This window comes from Papilio polytes, unplaced genomic scaffold (assembly GCF_000836215.1).
Source record: "Papilio polytes unplaced genomic scaffold, Ppol_1.0 DF822067.1, whole genome shotgun sequence".
In the NCBI taxonomy this organism is placed as follows: domain Eukaryota; kingdom Metazoa; phylum Arthropoda; class Insecta; order Lepidoptera; family Papilionidae; genus Papilio; species Papilio polytes.
The window spans coordinates 5,538,339-5,558,501 of record NW_013527137.1 but is presented as its reverse complement, the minus strand read 5'-3'; the positions used below and the strand labels follow the sequence as shown (position 1 = coordinate 5,558,501).

The window sequence follows — 20,163 nt, the reverse complement described above, 5'->3', positions numbered from 1 at the left end:
TTAGGCTACAAACGCTAACAAACTTCCATCCATCCATCTAAACTTTCGCATTTATAATATTAGTAAGAAGTAAGATTATAATATAAATTCGAATGTTTAGATGGATGTCTGTTAGAGTGTGTAGCCTAAACAGCTGAACGGATTTCGATGAAATTTGGTATAGATGTAGAGGATAGTCTGGAAGAACACATAGGCTACTCTTTTTCGTTTTATTTAATTCCATGAAGACGGATTCGTAGGCAAGAGCTAGTTTAGAATAAATAATGCATGTCGCATAAACTGGTGTAATTAAAATATAACGTAACTATATTTTTTATCTTACATCGTATATCTTATATCACCATTTACTCATACAAATATAATAAATGCCAAAGTTTATATGGATGGATGTTTCTTAGAGTTTGTATCCTAATCTGCTGAACAGATCTGGATGAAATTCGGTATAGATGTGGAACATGGTCTAGAAGAGCACATAGGCTACCTACTTTTTATTATTTAAATGTCACGCGGATGAAGTTGCGGGCAAAAGCTAGTTTTTTTAACATAAAATCTCCTTTATCTGAAGTTACGAAGTCATTAAATATTCGTTACTTAAATAGATCAACGAACGACAAAGTTAACGTTCGATCGAGTCTCCTAGAACGTTACTCTGTAAAGAGAACTTTCCGTCGACTCCCGGCAAAGGCTTATTAGGTTGATGTTGTGCACCATGCAAGATGCGCCCGGTGAAGTCAATCGATGTTGCCATGACAACGTCCCTGTTCGAAGGACGCTTACAATGCCACGGAGTGCTTACGAATCGTTGCCTCTTTTTGCTGAATGAGACCGCCAATTTGTATAATTTACTTAAGACCCTGTTGCTTATCGTTTTCAAACAGCTTAAATTATAAGATACATAGCTTTGATAATAAAATTTAACAGGCGCTAGTGTTTACTCTGTTTCATTTAACTATTCTATTTCCGTCCTTTCTCTTCCCCATATTGCACAGGCAAAGGAAACCCTTTTTCTTGAACGGACATTAATAGTAGCTTTCTTTGTACTAATATTTGGGCTAGGTGTCTTTTATAAAATAAAGTTTTTCGTTACGATTTATTTACTTCAAAGTATAATTTTTCCTTTTTATCTAACAACGTATTTGCAATACACCGATTAATAAATTAAAAAGTGATATTTCAATTAACGTGTCGTGTCGTGCACGTCCCGTGGGATAGTAAAAGGATCGAGTACCAGACGTTAGATAGCGCCCGCAGATGGGCTCCTCGCTTCATTCGATTTCTCGATAACGATGTTTGGTTGTATCTCACGGTGTCTTGTTAACAATGTTACATGTGAGTTTACATATTCCACTTTGTTTAATAAAGACAAACATGGTTAACATAAAAGGTTTCATGTTTTCAGGGCCAAATGCTAGGTTTTGTATTTCGGAAAAATTGAAGATTCGCATTTTGTTCACCAGTTTATACCTTAGAATAACTACGAATGGTGATGTAGCCGTGTATTTTCAATATCGAAATATTTGTGTATAGGTATTGCGGCAATGAACTAAACAAATATCTGAACATAACATGGGCATAAAAATACTTGCATGCGAAAGTATCAAATGACTCCACTAGATGTCGGTAGTTGTATTTGTATTTTATTGTAAAGCATTAATTGTTGTTTGCTTCAAAATAATAAATAAACTAAACCAAAAAACTAAAAATAAACTGATTTTTATTTTTATCGTCTATACGTTACTATATTTCTTCATGATTTCTTATTCTTATTTAATCTATGACAAGACTTTAATTATCTGTCGCGTTTTGTAAAGATAGTAACACCAAAAACCAGTCACGTCACGTTTTGATTTAGTGTGAGTGCGTCTTGCATTTGTGTGCTATGAATATGTTAGTGCTTTTTGGTGTTTGTATGTATTTCTGACGCCGTTGTTAGTTGCCTGTCATTTCTCTAATTTTGGAATTCATCACTAAAAGTCGCCAAACTGTCGTCTTTAGGTACGTAAAACTTATTTTTCAACGAACGTCGATAATCACTACACTCGTATCTGTAAGCTTATCATCGACTAAGTCATGCATGTAACCTGTTAGACAGGCGTTGCCTTTGCATTGGATTAATAAATAATTGTATCCGTAAGTGTATATTTAATGTTTTTAAAGCTTACAACTATTGATTATGTTATCAGTTAGCTTGGTATGATTGAATCTTACTTAAAGTTAAGTGCTCGTATCTGGACGGTGTATAGCTGTTAGTAACGCAATGTAAAACCTACAGCCTAGAGTAGCACTTTAAAGTCAGTCGGCTTTTCGATGCCGGTCGGTATAGTTGTGTTTATATTTAGTGTAGTATGCAATCATAATGGTATGTTCGTGTTTTGTCTATCTGTTTGTCGCCGTGGTGTTTGTGAAGTGATCTAAGTGCTTGTTTTGTTGCAGGCTGGCAGAATGCTAAAATTCATAAGAGGGAAGGGTCAACAGCCCTCTGCTGAACGACAGAAACTTCAAAATGAACTGTTTGCCTTTCGCAAGGTAAGTCCTCATGACTAAATTATTTGTATATTGACATGTTTTTATAGATCTGTTCTATTGTTTAAATAAAAACTCAGACTCAAAACATAATATTGAAGACATGGCTCATAGTGGTATAATATTACCTCTTCAAATGATTCATTTTGTTTAAAATATAAAACACCACAATTACATCAGCATTGTAAATATATTTTGCAACTTTTGTAATGACAATTAATGACATTATTTCCTAATGGTAGTTAACTTAATTTAACTTAAAAATTATATCCAAACATTCAATTGTTTTAAAAGTTCTTTATTCAACAGAATATTTATTTTCATATATTTACAGTATAGGTTACTATAAGAAAGATAGATTTTTAATTTCTGATGTGATAAAATTAATTTTGTCTATGGTTGATATTTTGTTTATACCTAATTGTTATTCCCACAATAAAATACTGGTTTAACACAATCTAAAATTTGTAAAGTTATCATATTCATAAATGTTAGTTGTAAATAAATCATAATGCATACACATTGGCTGCTAGTCCAGTACTGGCCGGAGATTTATGCTTACATAAATACCACATTCATCATTCTCAAGTGTTGTTTAGTTTCATTATTTCAAATGAAAAATGTTTTTGCAAATATATAGGCGTGTTCATAACAATATCTTGCTGTTATAATATTTATATCTCGAAAAAGTTAGGGCTTTACACACATAACATTCATAAAAAATACATTAAATAATCAAACAAAAGTATTTACTATTGCTATAATATATTTTCAGATCAAATGTAAATAACTTTTTCATAAGTTTTATTTTTATTTTATTTCAAAAAGAAATATGGACAATATTAATAAAAATCTATTATTTAAGTGTTATGTAGCAGTTGTTAGAATTACTAAACCAATTATGAGTTTAATTAGAGAGTAATAAGACTAGGGTTTTTTTAACTCCGAAAGAGAAGTTAGTAAAAAAAAGTTCTTGTGGTAGTCAAACATCTAAATTAGAGGACTAAGTTTGATGAAGACTGACAATTTTATTTATCCTAGGCAGTTGCATGGCGATATTTAAAATTAAGTGTTATGTTTGGTTAATGTATGGCAAAACAGGCTCTGCCGACCCTTAGATAGACATTCTGGCTTCAAAAGTGTTAATTTTAGTTCCAAAATTCTTACTAATCTGTCCCAGTAATCATTAACCTGAATTACAGTGTTTGTTTTATACAATCTTATCATGCTGAGCCCTGCAATGTATTTGCTATTAGATTAGATGCCTCAGGTTATTTTTATGGTGAATATTTCATTTGCGGGGAAGAATTGGGCCATGGCCATAGAATAATGTTCGATTTAGTACTGTCTGATATTGTTTTTATGGGTCCTTTCTAGATACAAAGAAGATTCTTTACTCATTTGTCTTAATTTGAAATCATGTGGTTTTTTTTTAAGTGACTATACAAAAATGTTACTATTACAACTACATTACAGATAACATACTTAGGTTATTAAAGAAAAAAAAATCCTTTCCCGCTTATTTTGGCGGGAAAGTGTCAGCGTCCATAAATTAAACCGTGTTGCCACATGTGACTTTTTTTAATGAATGTAATTTATTAATTATAAATGTTCTGATTAAATATAATAAGTTTAGTCATAGCCGAGCCCAGTAATTGTAGCACGCGCCTATATCATGAAACAGCTTGTATAAATGGATTTCAAGGCCACGAAACTGTTTCGTTTAGTCAATTGAAAACTTTATGATTGTTATGGTATGGGTGTGCGATTCTTTCATAGTTTATTTTTTTAATTTATCTCCGCACGATGGTAAAGTTACCAGAGTTATCCGATTTACAGTTTAATGATTAACGGAAGATGTAAAAAATGTAAAATTTTAGTTGGCGCGAAAACATATTTTTTTCTGTTTATCTTTGGGCGATCGGACATGGAGGTTTATTTGCTTTTTAAAAAAAATGTGTATCGATTTATAGATATGAGTATGGAGTAAGTAGGGAACCATTTCGGTTATCGTCCGTTATACCGATAAGAGATAACGTGAGCCGGATCGATAGACCGCTATCTGCCTCTTGTAGCCTTAGCCAGTTCAATGAGCCATATTCGCTGTTTCTTTTTAATATTCGATAGAATTGGTAAACATTTTTTTTTATATTTTCCTATCTGACCGTTTATAAAGTAAGACATTTGAAGAGAGGTCCCAAATTGTGGAAATCTGTTTTGTTATGCAAGCATTATTAAATTTGTCCCAAATCGACGTTATTCAAACAAAAGATACGAAAGAAAACGTAACTCGGTATTAAAAATATGCTAATATATTTTTATTAATCAAAACATTTTAATTATTGTTTAAGCAATTGATAAAACAGCAAGAAAGGTCTGGTTAGAGTGGTCGATGTTTGTGCCGTAGATAAGTTTAACAATACAATAAAGTGACGCACCCGGCCTCGCCCGCGCCCTTAATAATTATCTATATCAACTGATTACATGAAAACAAACCCTCGTAACTCAGTAACTATACGGAATGTTAGTAAATCTTCAAGTCCAGTTACAAATACACGTTGTTTATTAAAGAAATAATGCAATAATGTTTTATGTGTATAAAAACAATGTAAAATGTGAATGAAAATCACTCTATTAGTTAAAACTAAATCAGTGGAAATTACCATTTTTCTTGTTAGATCTACGCTTCACGTTTGTACAAACTAGAAACGGGAATACCCAGGTATTCACCAATGCATGGAAGTTCGTATTGTAACACCAAATTTATCAATTGTATAAAATGGTTCAACATTCAAAAGTCGCTCAGGACATTACGCCATTATTTAGTATAGCTGTTGCTCGTGACTTCGTCCCCGTGTAATAAAAACAGTGAAAAACACCCTATGTCACTCACTGATGTAGTTTTTTAATTGGTGAAAGAATTTTTATAATCGAATCGAAAATACAAATCTTTCCTCTTTATAATTATTATAGATGGACGGATTCTTACGTGTACTTATGTACTATGTAATCTGTTTGAACTCTACTTTGTTAAGAATTTCATTCAGCAAAAAAGTTGATGTTTGAGATGATTCGTGTTGATTGGTCACACACACATTCATATGAATCGATTGAATTCAATAGCGAATTGATTGAACCTTGTTGATCACATGTTTATGAATGGCGCACTTATATGGTACCAGGTCATACATTTAGAGTACAAAGAGACACTTTTATAAATTATCATAATCAACTTGCGGTGACCTTCATGTCACACTGAACTTAGATCTTTGATGCAAGTTGCGATATAGTCAGATTGTACTTATGACGTCATTAGTCGTCATTATGCGTTATGGTAGTTGAATAACACATGTGTCTCATAAATTTACCCCGTAATACACGCCTACCCCAAATGCCGGATTTAATAAATTTAACAACACGCAATATACCCCCTGTGTTTTTAATAATAACCTGGTTAGTTAAATAATTTAGAAATTTAGATAGATCGATCTTTGTTAAAGTTTGCCAGCTGAACTGATTCCGATAAAATTTGGCATATATGTAAAGTATAGTCTTTAAGTACACATAGACCACTTATGTTTTTTTTAATTCCACGCTGACGGAGTCGTAGGCAAAAGCTAGTAACTCATGTTTTTGTAGGATGTGCTGTCACCTATATTAACAAACATATTATCGACGCATACCGCAAAACGAACTGGATAAGTTATCTACGCCATAACGAACTTTCTGTTAGAAACTGTCCCAGCTTTGTTATCGGTTCCTGTTGCAGCTAGTACCAGTCCTAATATTTTACTAGTTTTCAACTAAAGAATAATGTGGACATGTCTGTACTTCTTTATAAAGTGTAGTATTTTTATCACCTTCTTATACACAGCTTACTGGAACCTGTCATAACTCAATTATAAATACTTAGTTGCACATGTTAATGTATTTAATTGTTTAGTTGCACTGTAAATGTTTAAATTCTTGAGAATTTAAAAAAGTAACTTTAAACTAATCACTTTAAAAATAGACAACTATTTAACGTAAAAGTGTTTTTGCTTTAATAAATATGTTAACATATACCGAACCTAATATAATATTGCCTTAATTACTTTTATATTGCATAAATTGTGTCTGTGATGTTGATGCTATACCAATGAACGCACCCACTTGTTCCTAATGACATTATTGCATGTTATCTTTACTACTAATAATGTTATACGTTGTCCGTTTCGTTGCATTCAACATTTATCAATTATTAACCGCTATTTTATGATTGATGGGTAAACTCAAGTTCACGATTAATTAGACTAGCTGTTGCAAAGCGGCTTCACCTATTTAAATTATGAAAGCTTTATTTTATTGTTTACATCTGTCAAAATCTCAATTGCAAATTTCAAAATTCATATGCACAAAGAACTACGAAAGCCTTTGACATTTAATAACAATTACCGTTGCCATGATAAAATTGGTTCCTTAATGTTGGCAGTTTATAGTTTATGGTCCTTTTCCCACATGAACAATAACGTGAAAATATATAGCCTAAAGCGTGTCGTAAATTTTTTATTTAAGAAAGAATTATTCAAAAACAAGCTGTGATTGCTAACATCCCACGCCACGAAGTAGTGTGTGTTTACGCTTTATTATATTAGTATAGAAGTATAGATAGACTTCACAGAGTAATATTTAAAATATGCAAAAGTTAATTACGTAAATATAAAAATAAAGTAATGTCGCGTCGCGACATTTCGATACTCCAGTTATTTTATGCCAGTCTGAATTTTGTTGGGATAGTTATTTTTTTCCACTGAGTCAAAACACAGTCTACAATTTAACCAAAGGCTATTCCAGGAACGTTACCCTTTGCTAATTTTAATATGCATTATGGTATCTTGCGAACGAAGTTTTTATTCAGAGTTCGCCGACACTAATGATCGCCCTGTTTTGATTGATTTTATCAACGCATATATAAATCTTAAAGTTTTATATGTCCAGATAAGGCAAAATTAACCTTTTTATATTGGTTTAAAATGTTAATAAAAATTACCACTTTAACCACCACCTCTAATGACACTTTCTGGTTTATGTCCCCATCCTCTCGTCGCATAACATGCCCATACCACACTAACTTTTTAAATTTCAATTTCTAGACCTCTGGACGCTACTTTCACATCTCCTCCTTCCTTACTATCTTTAAATCATGACATTTATTTAAGAAAACAGTTATAAGACTGAAAATGGAGGATGTTCCTTATCTGTGTACAGGCAATACTGATTAGTTATAAATATTGCTGGATAAATCAAAGTAATGAATACCGTTGCATAGTTGTGGCGAGCGCTCCAGTTAGCCCATACATTATGTGGCAGTGACGAACCGCATTCCGAATGTAGAGGCGTTGTTTGCTTCCTTTTATTTTGTGGCCACACTAATGACATTACATGTGTTGTGTAAAAATGTATTTAACCTAAAATTATACGTAGAGAACAAAAAAAATAGTATATACGTAAATGATCAAGCAGTAAATTGTTTGTTGTCGCATTTTTGTTTATATGTTTGTTTTTTCTCTTTATACCAGTATGGTTGCATACCAACTCATGGTCATCTCTGAACAAGCGCCTGCGGCCTACAGGGGCAGGCTGAAAATCAGCTCCGCGTGACTTTGGCCATGTGGTACACGCTGAACCCGAGGCCCATATTTCTTTTTTGACATAAGTACTGTGACACGCTGTATATCTGTAAATGTATAATATGAAGGCAAAAAAGAGGTTTTTATTAATAAATTTGTTTTTAAATATTTACCCATTATATTCAGCCATCGAAAACTTTTTCAATTCCCATAGCTTTTGACAGCCCTACTATTTAATAACTTACAAACCAATCAAATGCTCCATTTTTTGTATCATGGGTACCATCTACACAAAGTAGAGTGGTATTCCGTCAACTCATTCTGGCGCAGTAGCGTCAAACGAGGCGCGATTCTTGTTATAGAGGGTCACAACATCTTAACCTCCATTAGTCGCGTCATTGCCTCAACGAACCATCTCCCACGGCTTCCTACTTGCACGCACTCTTTGGCCAATTTAGTCCAACTACGGCAAATGTTTGAATATTCGGACCGTTTCGTTCAATTCCCGAGGCGTTTCCTATTTCTGTACTCTAAGTAGGTGGACAATTGTCTGTTGAATCATTTATCTCTAAGCTATGCATACACCAAGTAGACGTTAGCAATGTTCTCTGAATCGTAGCCTATCTCTAAATTGCATATGATAGATACATTTGTTACGTTAGTGTGAGACCACAATACAAAAGTCGTACATAATCGAGTTACGTCTGTAGAAGCGTTGTGATTCGGTTTATTTGAAAAGTACATTTTATTCTGTTAATATGATACCAATATTGATAAAATACAACAAACAACGCGGGAGATTATGTATGTAATTGACAAATAAGGAAATATTTAAATATTTGATGTCGACATGATAAGCGTGTGCAAAACGGGTAAAGCGTTAGCAAGGTGAATGGACTGCAACTTATCGTCCAACGACTTTCGTTATGCGAAATCAGCCATCACTTGTATCGAAGGTACTTCGAAATCATAAAGTAAAAAATCCTGTTTTTTACTCAAAACAAAATTACAAACATGTACATATTATTATCTATGTATTTTTTCTATAAGAAAATTAAGGACATGCTTTTGTACTAATATTTCGCGAATGAAATTTGTGATATTGTCTTTTAGATTTCCTCAACAAACATTGAGCAGTAAAAACCGCTTCCATAATGCTATTTGTAAATCGGTTTAACAATGAATCATAACAAATCTATTTTGTACGCTTCAAGTATTGGGAGTAAAAATACATAATCCGACGATTCCAATTTCTTTCAAATGAAATATAATTGGTAGCGGCAATGTTTGAACTATGGTTCGTTCTGTTAATGCCGTCGATGGATGGGTCGCCACGCAACGGGGCATTATCCGCTCCTCTCTGTTGCCCTACCCATTAATCTGAGCGATCCATTTGTTTGCGCAATTGGATTGTTCTGATAGGTACAGTTTACAACGCGTACAATAAATGCACCATTCATTTGTTTAAAAAAAATGGTAGTGAATTAATCGCTGCGATGATTCTAGACAAAACTTTGATATCGTTTTGCAAAAACCCCATTATTTCAGATCAACAGTTTCATCTATCGATTTTTTTATGTACAACTTTTTATACACAATAATCGATATCACTATTAACGTGTAACAAGTTCCCCGTCCAGCAGACTGTCTTTGTGATCGGGCACTCACCTGCCCGAAGGTCGACGTTAGTGTCGGAATGTATTTTACATCCGACCATCAATCGGTTTTTATATATTAAAAACTAAGTCCGCGTCTAATGAAAATCAAATTATTTCTTAATTTCAATTACTAATAAATATTAAAAAAATAAAAAGGTTTAGATTTAAAGGGAACAACTTAGTAAGTCAAAGTGTCAATAGTTCCACTTATTATACGGTCAATTACTCTAGATATAATGAATGCGTACAATCCTTCTTTTCTACAGGAATCCATACAAAATATTCTATTGTACTCTACGTCGAGTGCCTCCCCGGCGACTCGGCTTTGAAGCCCTATTTGTACGCGAGACGGAAAGAAAAGTATACCATAACCCGCTTAAAAAGCTTAACATTTTTGCTCTACAATTTCAATTAGGTGCTCTTATTGAAATCTTTGTTGCGTTTTGATTATTGTACAGTCGCATAATGAAATCAGAGAAAAAGTCTTTAGTGATTAATCACGAATTACATATTACTAAGGCAGATAAATAATATTAAGACGCATTTTTAAACGATACAATTAACAGTAATCTTTAACAATCATTAGCATATTTAAAAGCAGTGCTCAACAAGCCGTAAATTAAATTATTAGCGGAAAAGGGCGCGAAAAAGTCTATTTTGGCGGGAAATTATAAACAGGTGACAATTTAATTTTAAATGTTGCCAGTACTTTTATTGAACGTGTAGCGATAGAAATGCCGCTTTGAGAGATTATTCCAATGCATGTTTATAATTCCCAGGGTATGCTCCGGCTTTTATAAAGCACGTTCCGTTCATCGAAGTGTTCATCTCGTTGCTGCTGTAATTTCATTGTTATAATTCATTCTTGCCAGTCACGTTCGACGATCGAACGTTTTTTAAAAGCAAAGACAACTTTGTTTTTCAGATATCATTTTGTTTGTTAACATTAAACAATTTAAGTAATAAACTGTATCGTTTTCTTATCAGTGTTGATATCTTTGAGACTGTTATCAGTGTTATTAGAGTACGGACTCGGTGCATGCCCTTCACAACTGTTGACTCTGCTATCGATCGATCCTAAGGTTTATTAATAAACAGTCCGTAGGGTAAATTAATTAACTCGTGATTTATAAAACGTAGGATATTTGCAATTTTTTCATAATTAGCTTGAGTAAAAAAACGTAAGTAGCCTATATGTTCTTCCAAACTATCCTCTACATCTGTGCCAAATTTCATCGAAATACCTTCAGCCGTACAACTTTCGATATAATATTACTAAGAAGATTTACATGTTTTTATTGTTGTGTAGTATATGTAGAAGTGTAGTAATTTTCAGGAATTTTATCAAGTCTCACGGATTGTTTAAAATACGATGGGTAATTAGTTAATCATCCTTCGGGTAACTACAGCATTCTAGGGTCATTAACGACACCTTGAGGACCCCAAATGTTTAACGAAAATAAAACAGCCCACTTAAGATAAAATCGTTGGTATGTAGACAATTAACATTTAAAGGTTTTCATATTTTTTTTTTAGTCGTTGGACACCAAACCTGTTGAATACGATTCTCTAGTTATAAAGATAAGTTTAGATGGACAAAGATATTTTCAACATGTCAGTTACTAGGGCATACTATTTTCCTTGTATTTCCCTATTAACTTAGAGTATTTTTCGTGGTCGGTTATCATTGTAACCTCTTTAATCTAATGGGCTAAATCAATTTTGAGGAGTTATGTATTATTCCATTCGTATTCTTTCTGTGCATGTTTAAATCTTTGCTACTTAATACTCTTTGGAATCAACTACCTTATAAACTTGCTTATTACTAGTTTATATGAATAAGGTATATTAATACAGATATTATTATAAAGATATTCATTTAGCAAGGTGACCGCACAGCTCGGATTCCCGACCGCACAGTTGTTCCGCCTCGATATCAACTCGACGTCGGAGCGACGCTCGCGAACGATTGCATAACATCAGTTGCATATCGAGAACAATCGGATTTCACTTTCACACGGATAGCATGAGACGATTGGTTATTAATCGATAATCGAATCGATTTACATAAATTTACAATTTTAACTGAGTTAGAATGTGACATATCTCGACAACCATCGACAAATCTGCATTATTTTAAATAGTTGGAGTCTATGGTCAGTGGATGTTACGTCACCAAATACAATAAAAAATGATATGTTTTTTCGCAATCACAAAATAGAGCATTCGAAATATTCATTCAGTTCGGATACAAGCAACGGTACTCTCTCAGATATGCACGTCCTCGTATTGAAACAGTAAAGTCTCTTGTATTTCCCCTTATATGGTTTGAATATACTTGTTTACAGTTATTTTACAAAGTTAAAATAAACGAGGTTATTTTGCGTATTATTGCTCTTGTTTATTTCTGCATAATATTGAGAATCTGTTTTATGACCACGAGCTTTAGTAGCTGGTAGCTTATGATGTGTACTTTGAATGGCAATATTTTTAAACTCTATGCTTTTTTCTTTAAATAAAAGTAAACCGAATGTGCAATAAGTGCATCTTTGTGCAAAGCAAACGCATTACGCTTTTAAAGAAAGAGACCCTCTCAGACATATAGGAAGTGTGACTAAGGTACTTTTAAGAGCTCCTTCAGACAACTTTTGCATGTTAATATCCGTGCTTTTTGTAATTATATTTTAACTAGCTTTCGCCAACGACTCCGTCTGCGTAGAATTAACAAAAACAAAAGTGAGTAGCCATTTTTTTTTATAACATAAGATGGCAAACGAGCAAGCGGCCACCTGAATCCGCCAAAATGGCGAAGCGACCGCTGCCCATAGACATCTGCAATTGCAGATGCGTCGCCTACTCTTATCCGATGGAGGAGGAGACGCACATAAAGAGGATATTTCCTCTTCCTATGCATCTCCTCCATCGTCAAATCCACTTCCCCTTCCCATCCTCTCATAAGAAAAGGGTGGTAAAGAGAAAGGGAATTAAATTAGGCCTCCGGCACCACACTCATCAGACGAAACACGGCATTGGTTCCATTTCACGCCTGTCTTCTGTGTGGTCGTGGTATTACACCGGGCGTGCCGGCCCATTCGTGCTAAGATGTTAAAGCGGGCACTACCACTGTCAAATATAAACTCTAACAAACATCCATCCATCCAAACTTTCGTATTTATAATATTAGTAAGATTAAGAATTGTAAAGATTTTTTTACCAAATATAGGCTTGATTTAAGTAGAGTTTCTTGGGAGCGTATGTGGCAATCGTGTAATCAATACTAACGAGATTACCGCCAATAGCAATTAAAATATAAACATTCAGTACCGATTTAATTTGCAAAATGCAAACGTGTAGCAACACTTATTTTTGATACGTGAACATCAGTAAATCCATTATCAAAGTTTTTTAGTGAGCCAAAAGAAAATATATTTAGATAATGGCGGGCATGTCTGCACCCACTATTTTATGACCTTCCTCAAATTAAAGAAAAGTTCTTCGTGATTTACTTTTTCTTAAGATTTTGCTATCAGATAGTGTTTTAGAACAGTTTACTATTTTGTTTAAATAGCACTGATTCAATTGTTTATTTTACTTTTTAAATTAGTAAAGACGATAAAATTACTTTGATTGCTAGATGCAAAAAAGGCTTTCGAAAAGTATGCAAACTTTGAGTATAGTCTTGATGTTTGCACATCGAAGGAAGTAATTTATGTTCAGTATTTTATTTTAAAGATAAACGTTGATATCGAATTAGCAATAACGTCGAAAGATCATCACAATAAAGGAAACCGTTAGCGGAAATATTACCAGCTATTGTTCTGTCGAATCTCAGAATTGAACAGTGCAACTTAAATACCCATCTGAGTCATACATGCCGCCGCAAGCGCCTCTACTATCGCACTTATCTGTGATTAAATCACTGCCTCCATACATTGAAGGCTTTGCACTAGCAATGAACAAACTGCCCATACTAAAATTGACATGTACTTGTTTGTTGGTATAAACGTGTTGACTCATACGCGATGTTTTGTTGAATATAAAACGGACACGTTCACTTGGTTTATTCGTCACATGTGAAGGTGTTTCGTTATGTACAGTCAGATGTATAAATGTGTCTACAATTATAGTTTAAGAGCGTGCGCACATCTTTGACTAAACTATCGCACTGTTGTGCGATTGTCGATTGTTTCGCAGCCATTTCAACTGTTTAGTTGCCTAACTAAAAATAGTGTAGCGTGTGCACCTCCATTTATATGAACTTATGCTCATAAGAATCAAAGTGCAACTAAAGAATTGTGCGAGTTAAGTCAAAGATGTGTGCGCGCTTTTAAGAAATTTTGTAGTTCTCTCTTTAATAGGACGGATAAGTCTATTCTATACATATGTTTGAAACTGAAGGCGTATACAAGATACTAATTTTTTTGTAGTATACACATTTTTTAGTCATTGGATGCGGAAGGCGGAGGACCGCATTCTGTGGAAGGCATTGGGGAAGGCCTATGCCCAGCAGTGGGCAAACAAAGGCTGATGATGATGATGATACACATTTATGCAGCTGACTGTACTTTGGTTGTATACCCATTAAAGTGCAGATTACAGTACTATGACTTCACTTTCCAATTCTCCTTAATCTAGTCACAATTCAACATAGATTAAACTTATCACTACATCGAACATTTCGTAGAAAAATCAATGTTTGTGTTATATGACGGAATATCCATAAATAATGTTTTCCAAATAGAATGCTGACCGATTGCTCGATAAAAGTTATCAAGAAATCATCGAATTTGATATACATTTCATGCTTTTTTAAATAACTTGGTAAATTTCTATAAAAAGTAAAATATACCTATAAAATTTTAGAAACTCCGGTAAAGAACAAAATACTTAAAATGCGCTTTTTTTATTGAAATTATAGTGTCATTACAATCACATTTTACACTTCAATCGATTAATAAATCGATTCTATAATCCGGCGTACCATATACAGGAGGTATAGATTTCCTGTGTCCATTAACGTCCTTTTGCGGCTGCTTTTCATTCATGACGATGTCGTATTGCCGTACAATAACCCCTATGATTAATAATAAATACATATATAAAGCTTTTACTAGATAAAGGCAGATGTAATACATTCTTTTAGATTATATTTAACCTAACGACAATCTGCTTGCGGTTTAATTTGAGTCTTCTCAAAGTAATGTTTTCAGATTTACATATGAATTTCACTTTAATTAAGTTTTTATGTAGTATCGCAAAAATAGTGAGCTTCCTTCCGGACCTACGGAAGACAAAAATAATGTACTTTTGTGAAATGTTTCAGTAGTGGAAATGCGGTTTAAAATTGACCTTCAAAATGCATCGTCTTAACATTACGTAGTAAATGATTCACCACTTTGAAAACTACAAGTTGAACAAACAGATAAGTGTAATTAAATAAAAAAGTAAATATACTCCAATGCTATTACAGTGAATTTCCACTGTCGTTAAATAATACGATTGGGATATATTTTTGTACGAATATTTCACCAGTAGAAACTCGCGTGTTAATATGTTAATCTATCTGCGAAATCGTATTGTAAATAGATGCGGTTCTGCACAATTAAAATTATACAATTCGTTATCAGCGAAGTGAACGCGCTTGACAATAGTCTGTAGTAGTCTATTGTGTGTTTGTGCGACCGGATGGCACGCCGGAAACGCCACTGACATAGTCACTACTATACTGACTAGTATACCATAGGCATCGCTATAGGGGAAAGAGGGCAGCACCTTCACTCCCTTTAGACTTGAAAAATATAAAATATAAATAAAAACTATTATTAAAGTTGACTGACCTCTTAGACCTACATATAATTTTAGCTTCACATCAAAGTTAAAAGTGTATCCTGGTAAGATGAGATAAAGTTCTATACCGGTATCGAAATCCGTATAAATCAACACTCAAAATATTTTCCAATCTAATTAACTAAATAATGTTTTTAATAAAGGGATGTCCCTTTCATGGTGCCACACTCGATGATTCACAGTTTAGTATAAAAATCGATTTACGTAAAGTAGGGCGACAATGAAGCCGTAATCGGTGGCCAGCTTCAGAAAATAAATGCCTACCGCTTCCAGTAGCGATTTTTTTTTATTTAAATTGAAGCTATGATACTTTCCCACTACGAAATCTGAGATATAATTTTGTGAAGATATTTTCGGTAGTTGTTGCTTATAAATGCAGTAATTTCCTAGATCGATGAATGTGCATGTCCTTTAGCATATATTATTCAACTACGCTACGCCAACCAACCGTAAACTGAATAGCCTGGTAAGTAGGCCACTGGGTGAAAAAAATGAACTAAATGGTTAACCATGGTATTATAAAACTTACGTGTTATGTAAATTTAAGTAACTAGTAAATTTCTTACATTATTGGCTTAACCAAATTTCCTTTAAAGTTTGTGTACCACCGAATATTAAAATAACATTACGATTCAATGTCACAAAAGTATACAAACTTCTGGTACTGAAGCATAAAGCTATATTTTTTTGTCAGCGGTGACAATACGAACGCGGGAATGGTGTTAGGGTAAAAACGCCGCATTGTTACGACATTATTACGTACGCTGTAATTTATAACTGGCTTAGTATTCTTTGAAATGTGCTTCGTTAATTCATAAGAAAATCTCCAAGGGGAATTATGGGTACGAGGCATATCACACAAAGGGAAAGACACCCCTATATACGTCAAATTATTTGTAACCCCGTCTTGTGATTTTAAGAAACGTTCCTCGAGTCAAATCAAAACACGAACAACCAATTCGTTGATGACTCAGTAAATGATGTTTTACAATATTAATAGATCGGTCTCGCCAATCTGCTTACGTGCGAGATACGTAAAATCCTACGCTCATTCTATCCTACATTTTTTAATCAGTTAAGATTCCTGATACGCGAAAATGTCACTTTAAAAACTTTCTGTTGAGCTTTCTGCTTAATTATGATCGATTTCAATGTTCGTATTTAGTTACATTTACCCCTCATAATGCAATAAAGGAGGAAGGAAACTTATCGATTTCGAATATCAGCATAACAAGTTTGCGTTTTCTGTACGGATTTATTTGACTAATGTGAGTGCGCGTGCACCGAGACTAGACCAGACTGGTCTATTGGACCGGTTCCTCTGCACCGTTATGACCAACTAGTCTCTTCTTTGCCTCGCAATTTGTCTTTACCATTTTGACTGCTATTGTCAAGGTTCAAGAATGAATATGGCTTGTGAATGACGTTTGATTGAACGTTGGATTATGTATTATTAAATTGTTTTGTACCACAAGTGCAATGGCCTAGAGATAACATTTATAAATTTGCCTGGTTTATACCGTGAAGAAACATTAGTTAAACGTGTGAAGACTCTGAAATGTGTTAAACGATAAAGTACGTGTTAAACGATAAAACTTGTATGAATTCACAAAGTCCCATAAACTTCACTTTTGATGCATCAATTGTTTAAAAGGGCTTACGACTTGAAGAAAGATACACCTGATTGCGTGGTAACCGAGCGCTTTCAAGTGAAACTTAACTTGAGGGTCTGCTATTCTATTGCAAAGGATTGATATTTCATTGTAATTTGTCAGATTAGTAAGACGATAACGATGTTATGGCGTTTTAAAAAGTTCAATATGTACATATATATCAGAACCGTATTCACGCAATAGTTATAAGTGTAGATAGAGGTAGAGCTTGAAAGAGATGGATGGAATGCGTGAAGGGGTGATGATAGATTAACCTGGAGGATGATAAGAACGGGATGATGATTCATGCAATATAATTTACTTGTTATGTCAATAGTAGTCTAATTAAATAGCTAGTGTCTATCTGCACGATACAAGCGGGTGGTAATTAAGCTCACAATGCGGTTCATTCATATTGATTATGCGCGTGGAATTTAATCATAGCCAGCGTTGGGCAATTAGTGTGTTACGTAGCCACTGGATGACTAATTACAATATTGACATCCATTATTTAATTATAGTTAAGTTAGAAAAAAGGTTGGTATAAAAAGATACAAAAACTATAATAATGGAAAAATATGCTTCGACTTTTCTTGATTTTTAAAAAGGTAATTCAGTTTTATTGTGTTGGTATTAAATGTAAAATATTCAAAATGGCATTTTAATATGAGAAATAAGGTAAAAATAACAGTATTAGGTAAATAAAATTTAATGAGGAAATGCGTCTGCGAAAAGTATTCGAGCAGTCTGCGTTAAAGTGTCTTGCGACGGATTGTCCTCGTAGAATGATGTCATTTGGCAACGAAAGCAACCGCGCCTGTAATTGTAAACTGACATCATAATTCCAACGTGTGTGGCCGTCATAATTTTTATAACACATTTCCTATTGACCCTGCACTACTTTGTTATTACGTCCTTGACAATTACCTTGTACTTTACATCATTTTTTACATTCCGAAATCATTGTAACTCAACCCTTAATTCGACGGAGTGTTTTGTCGAAAAAAAAAAACATATGTTACCAACACACTAAAATCAAAATCTCAGGTATTTTTCTCAAAATTGGTTCAGTAGATTTTATTAAATTATTTCTTCGTCACACTGTTTAATAAAGTCTCGAAGTGAATAAATTAAAAAGTATTTTCTCGTGAAAAATGTTGTCTGATTTCTTCTTTAAGGAATCGTATCCACGATTTTTCGAAGTCTTAAATACTATTGAGTTATTGGCGTTTTCGTACAGACATGCGTTTTAATCGTACATTGTCGACTGGCGCGAAGCCAATGCGGGTAATAGCACAATTGATTTAGCTTTTATGACTTACGTTTAAATACTAACGTCTGATAATGTAACGCTCTGATGTAATTGCAACTATTTTACAAATAATTTGTTAGAGCGTACGTAGTCCTGAAATACTATCGCACAATTGTTTAGTCTCGCTTTTCGCGCGTATATGGATGTGCACATACTCGATTTTTAGTTGTGCAACTAAATTGAATTGGCTGCGAAACAATCGAAAATCGCTTAACAGTTATGCAATAGTTTAGTTTCAGATTTGCGCCTGCTTCTATTCAAGTGTAGCACTGATAATGCTTGAGTGACATCCCAAGCCCAGGCCCCCTCTCAGAGGCCCTTGTACCTAGTCACTCCACCGAAGCGATTTAAGAGCTCGGTGGCCTCCCAATTCGGTAATAATAACGAAGTAACGGCTCCTGCCGAGGCTCCCAAGGAAGCCCTCGAGCCTAGTTACTCATAAACGAGGTTTGGGCTAAGCGCCATCTGCGCTCGGCCACCTCAAGTAAATGCCTCTGCAAAGCAAACAGTAGCCATTCAGTCACAAAAAAAAAATCTAATAATGTCAGATTGAATCACCAACCGTCTACGAATATCTCTGATTGTCCGTACTTTTAAACTACGACAATCGACAACATTGTTTCGTATATTAATCTAGACACCTTGATCGTTCACAACCTTAATACAGAATGTTATAAATTATATTTCATAATTGTTTAGCCTAACCCCTATGATAACTGCCAGTGAACAGTATTTATTGTAGACAAGCATGTCGTTAGCAAAATTTACGATTAAAAAAGAATGCTACAGACTAAATATTTATAAACCTAACTTCCTCTGCCGGTATGCATTTTTAGAACGCAACAAATGTTATGCAAACGAAGATATTCTAACATAAACTATGCGAGCACTGTGTAAGCTGTAACAAACTGTAACCGGCCTAAATAATAAATTTAAAATATTGTTATCAAACATTACGCATAACAGATCACACTATACCTAAACAATCTAAGCAACAATGTCAACTGTTATGTTAAAATTAAGCAAGTAAGAAAATTAAGGCGATTTGATATAACTGTTACTCTTAGACACACATCTATTCACCAAACAAAATGACTAAGTAATTTACAAACGAGAAATCATACTATCACCTGTGCTCTAACTGATACCATTAAAAACTTTATGACTCCTTTAGTTTATAAGGAAATCTGTTGATGACGGACATGTTTGTTACATGTGTTGTTTTGTTCACAGACAGTGCAACACGGCTTTCCGCACAGAGCATCTGCCCTCGCATGGGACCCGCTACTCCGGCTCGCCGCTCTCGGCACCGCTACCGGAGCTCTCAAGGTCTACGGACGCCCCGGTGTCGAGTTGTACGGACAACACACGAACCCTGACTCCGCTGTTACCCAAATACACTTCATATCTGGTAAGTTCCTTGGAATATTTTTACAAACGCAAAGCAAAAGCGCCCCGTTTCAAAGAAGCGAAGTGTAGTGTAGCACAAAAGATTGTTTTTTTTTGTTAATTAATACTCCTAATATTTCCTTCAACCAATCTAACTAAGCTCTAGGCTTGTG

At 34.2% G+C, this 20,163-nt stretch overlaps 1 protein-coding gene across 1 annotated transcript in view; it reads left to right on the top strand.

Moving 5' to 3' along the window:
* Positions 1 to 2,274: 2,274 nt before the first annotated feature.
* Positions 2,275 to 20,163, top strand: part of LOC106106885 (lethal(2) giant larvae protein) — a gene marked incomplete at its 3' end in the record, with an annotated part of 31,652 nt that continues 13,763 nt past the window's right edge. The window contains exons 1-3 of the mRNA XM_013287545.1: positions 2,275 to 2,359; positions 2,434 to 2,526; positions 19,835 to 20,012. Coding sequence (XP_013142999.1) covers positions 2,357 to 2,359; positions 2,434 to 2,526; positions 19,835 to 20,012 — 274 coding nt within the window. The remainder of the gene's footprint in view (positions 2,360 to 2,433; positions 2,527 to 19,834; positions 20,013 to 20,163) is intronic.